At 36.0% G+C, this 4,880-nt stretch overlaps 1 protein-coding gene across 1 annotated transcript; it reads right to left on the reverse strand.

The window, feature by feature from the left end:
* Positions 1–826: 826 nt before the first annotated feature.
* LOC134271319 (E3 ubiquitin-protein ligase TRIM71-like) lies at positions 827–2,831 on the reverse strand. Its single transcript, XM_062753546.1, has one exon. It carries the CDS (start codon positions 2,808–2,810, stop codon positions 1,038–1,040), a length of 1,773 nt encoding a protein of 590 aa, XP_062609530.1. The 5' UTR covers positions 2,811–2,831; the 3' UTR covers positions 827–1,037.
* Positions 2,832–4,880: the final 2,049 nt, after the last annotated feature.

The raw sequence follows: 4,880 nt of genomic DNA on the forward strand, positions 1-4,880 counted from the left end.
AAACTGAAACTCAATGATTTGAACTCTGTATTTTATGCTTTGGTATTATATTTGACAATTCTTGAGTTAGAAACAGTCCTATTTCTATTTTTTTTAAAGTTGACATTTATATAAACTCTTTTATTGCCATATATCTGGGGGTTTTGTCGCGTGTTGCAAATTTTGGGAACTTGGTATAATTTCTTTTCGCAAATTGCAATGCTTTTGTGGCACACAACAACAGATATAATTTCTGCGTTTTTATTTTTTGCGAATGAAAATGATTGCAAAAAAATAGATCGTCGCGAAGGGATCCTTTCTACAGTACAGTCTAGATACAAGTTGAATATTGGGGGAAATCCGTCTCTCCACACCTTCGGTACTTCTAATATGTAGGAGGAAGTGAGGACGAATATTTTGGACAAAATGCTGTGTTCGTCCGCCTCTGCTCCTCCCTAATTGGTCTCAGAGTAATAATTATTAAACTACATATCTACAAACACATTTTATAAGTTGAATTGGCCACTTCGTGTATTATAAGAGTTTGAGGAAGAAGATTGGTAAATAAAATATCTTGTATCTTGTATCTGAAGTGACTGATGAGCGGACAAGCACAGAGACCTGGACAACAATTTAACGTACCGACCTTACTTTGAAATAATTGTTTCTACTAATCACTTGTAAACCCCCCCCCCTTAAAATACTGTAAGGAGGAAAACAAGTTGCAAAGAATTGTGCAGAAATGTGTTTAGTGTAGGCAATTGCATCATTTTAAGAGCAGAGAGAAAAAGATATGTTTGCCCATACATATACACCTCTGTACATTGCCTTTGGAGAAAGCTTCCTATTTCAACTTAATTTTCGACTTTAATTAAAATCAATGGTTTACAACTTTCTTTCACATCTACAGTTATTTGACCAGTTCCGAATAAGAAACGGATTCAGCGGCGCTATACTAGTAAATAGGACGCTCTTCTCCCTAGTTTGGACTTTCAGAAGGCGTGGCATTCTCGGCGCTACGTAATGGCGAATACTAGTAGATTCTCATTGGTCAGATGTCAGATTTCTGATATCGACTGAAACACTTTCAGCCTTCCCGTGCGGCACTCTGCGACCCAAAGCTTATTCTCGCCATCAACACTAACATCACAGGGCCGGGAAAGTCCGTCGCTTCGGTCAAGCAAACACGTGAGGAATTTTCCAGTTTCACTTATTAATATGACTTCATGGTTTCCATAGTCCACCACAACGATGTTACCTCCGACCTCGGTGTCGATGCCACGAGGATCAAACGGCGAACGACCGTCAGCATCACTTCCGCTATATGCAAATTTCTTATTTCCAGTTGCATCTAGAACAATGACTGCACGTTTCCCTGTATCTGAAATGCAGAGATCAGAATTGGAATTTTGGCAAATGTAACTTGGTTGTTCAAAAAGCCGTTGCCCATCCACCCCGTTTATGAATTCTTGTGACAATCCGCCTTTCTTGAATTTTGAAACTTTTCCGTTTTGGTTTTCGACAAGACATACAAACACATCACCGTCATTTCCACAACAAAGACCCTTTGGATTCCAATCCGTTCGAAAAATTACTTGCATTTCTTTAGTTTCAATTGTTAATTGCTTCACGGACCTGTCATAAAAGTCGGAGAAAATGATGTCATTGTCCTTAGTAATGGTCAAATCAGAGGGTCCAACTGTCTCACAGTCCGTGGAAATCGTATCACATTCTCCACTTTGCAAATCCATCAGTTTAACATCTGGATGCTGCCCACTTATCCACGCCTTTTCTGTGGACACACAGTTAACAGAAGTCAGAACACTGTAACTCCTTTTGAAGTGTTGCACACTCTTCGCTGAGTTCGTCATGGATGTGCTCCTGCTGATAGGTTTTGGCGGCGTTAGTTCAGTAGCCGGGGTGAGTACACTGCTTGATGCTGGGATAGATAAAATGTTCTCCAAACTACTTAGCAAAGCTGCCTTGGTATCTGAGCGTTTTGTCTTTTGTCTTATTTTTCTTACTTTAGTGTGTTTTATCGATGACGGCTGCAGTTCACCAAAGAATTTGCTGAGCTTTGCTTTTTCCAGTTTACCGCCTTTGAAGAAGGGAGGAGAGTACTTAAGAGTGTCTGGAATAGTTCTAAAAATAGAAATTTCCGGATTAGCTCTTCGAAATAGAATTAAATCAGATTCATATCTTGTATGAAGTTGGCCTTCATATAGGCTAGCTGTTTTCTTTAACCTTGAAAGGATGTCATCAATTTGAGCAATGTGTTCTTGAAATGCTTTAACATCTTTTTTCTCCATCTCTCGAAGCTCGAGTACAGCCTCCTTAAAGAACTTGTCTATTTGCTCTTTTGCCTTTTCGGCCCTGGCTTTTAGATATTGTACAACCATCTGACATTTGGATGGAATACTTTCCTTTATCGATTTTGCACTTTGAGCTATCAGTTCTATTTCTGGGTAAATTTTGCTTTTCATCTCTCCTATGTCTTCTACAATAGCATTCTTGTCCTCCTCGAACAAGACTGACATTTTCACCATTTTATGTTTGTTATGGTTATCTATAATGCATGTTGTACAAACGGGTACTCGGCAATCATAACAGCAGACCTCGTACCTATTTCTTGGATGATGCTTGCAGAAACCTTGTACCTTTTCCAGTTTTGTGGACTTAATTTCCGAATTAGAGTGAATGTTATGATGGATCTTTTCGCAGATAGCACAAATACGGTCGTTGCAGATTTTGCAAACGGACTCCGCATTGCTTGCTTTGCAGAATTCACATCGAACAGGATCTTGTGCCAACAATGAAGAATTTTCTGCCATCTTTTTATTTTACTTAAAATAAAGATACAAAATGTAATAAGGATAAATGCATACACTTTCCCCCTAAACTTTTATGTAATAAATAATGTTATCCTATTTTACTTTTTACATATATTTTAGATTAAGACATACCAAAACATGGACAGTTTGCCATTACAGGGCATCAGCAATTTTTGAAATAGGGTTGTGCCTTTAACCCCCCCCCCCCCCACTTCACACTCTCAAGCAAAGTTCCACACATATTTTGTTAAAGATTTTAAGTTGAGAGTAAATGATATCTTTGATTAGATCTACCTACAGCAAAGTTACAGTATTAAAAAATAACAGAAATTTCAAAAACTAATTAGCCTTATTAAATTAAAATTGCTGAAAACGTGCAATAAGTTGAGGGCCATTAATAAATTTATTTTCAGATAAGGGAACTGATTTGACTACTGAGTAAGTGGTGCTCACGTTCCTATGAATATCTTTATTTGTTTGTGCAGATGTATATATTTCTTTTTCATTTGTTTGTTTATTTTGTTTTGCTTTCCTAAAAAAAAGGTTTAATACACAAATGTTAAGAGTGCTGAGTATTAGGATCAGGAACGATTTTAAACTTTTCATTTCTTAAAGGTATTATTTTCAATATTAACGCGGTCTTCTTAGATTCTGAACAATTCCTAATTAATTAGGGAGGCCAACAATGACCTCTAATTTCGATACAATTTTGTTTAAAATACAAGAAAATAAATAATTCCTTACCTATCTGCGTAATGATTAAAATTTGTATTGTTTTATCGAAATTAATGTTTAAAAATTAATTTATAAGTAGATTGAATGTTGTGTAATGAGAATTAGCACATAAAAATACACAAGATATCAGGAAATAGTTTAAGAATTGCTCGTAATACACATAAATACTTACTTTGTACATGCTTCCCAAACACTAAAAAGATGAGAGAGAAATAAGAGTTCCAGTTATATATAAGCTCGTATATATGTATATTTTTGAATGATTTCCGTGTTAATTCCTTCCTTTTATGTAAAAATTCAAGTGTTATTTTAAATCAACGGCATCACTTAAGTTCATTTAAGTATAAGGACCAGGGCTTTCATACTTCACATATGTAATCTTGTGACAAAACCTTACATTGGATACCAAAAACTTTGACCCTTTGACCTCTACCTTAGAGTTTGATATACTTTTTAAAAACATTAACCTTAGCAATAACTTTTGAGTGGTTAGGGCTAGGGTTTTTATACTTCCCGTATGTAATCTCTGTGACAAGGCCTTTCATTAGAAACCAACAATCTTGGCCCTTTGACCTTGACCCCAGAGTTTGGCCTTCCTTAAAAAAACGTTAACCTTGGCCATAACTTTTGAACAGGTGGTGCTAGGGTTTTATATTTCACATTTATATTTCCTGTGAAATCTAGAAGGCCTTACTATGGATATCAAAATGTCTGATTTGCATTTGAGAACATTTAACCTTTGCTATGTTGCCATAAGGGGGCATCAGTGTTTTACAAACACATCTTATTACATCAATAAAAGGTCTTGTCACAATTACACAAGTGAAGTACGAAAGCCCTAGCACCAACTGTTCAAAAGTCATGTCAAAGACTAAAGTTTAGTTTTTTATGCCCCTGAAATCAAACCTTGCCCATAACTTTCGAATAAGTTGAGCTATGACTATCATATTTCACATGTGTATTCCTTGTAACAAGACATTGATTTGAAAACCACCAAATTTCACCTTTTGACCTTGGAGATTGACACACTTTTACACTTAAAATAGTCCTAACTTTTTCCTTGGTAATACCTTGATTCGGTAGATACAAAGGACTTACATACTTCACATGATGTATTTTTTGTGACAAGACCTTTCAATGGACACCATAAGGTTTCATCTTTTGATCTTGATTTTGGAGATCTGTGTACTTTAAAGTTTCTGAACGATAAGGGCTAGAGCTTTCATACCTTACTTATGTAATTCTTGTGAGAAGACCTTTCATTGGATACCAAGATATTTTGATCATTTGACCTTGACCACGGAGTTTAACCTACTGTTTAAAAACAAACTTTGA

This window comes from Saccostrea cucullata, unplaced genomic scaffold (assembly GCF_032062105.1).
Source record: "Saccostrea cucullata isolate Sc308-1 unplaced genomic scaffold, CSIRO_AGI_Scuc_v1 ctg2045, whole genome shotgun sequence".
Lineage (NCBI taxonomy): Eukaryota > Metazoa > Mollusca > Bivalvia > Ostreida > Ostreidae > Saccostrea > Saccostrea cuccullata.

Coding starts and splice junctions, on each gene's coding strand:
- LOC134271319 (XM_062753546.1), bottom strand. CDS start 2,810: ATGGCAGAAAATTCTTCATTGTTGGCACAAGATCCTGTTCGATGTGAA.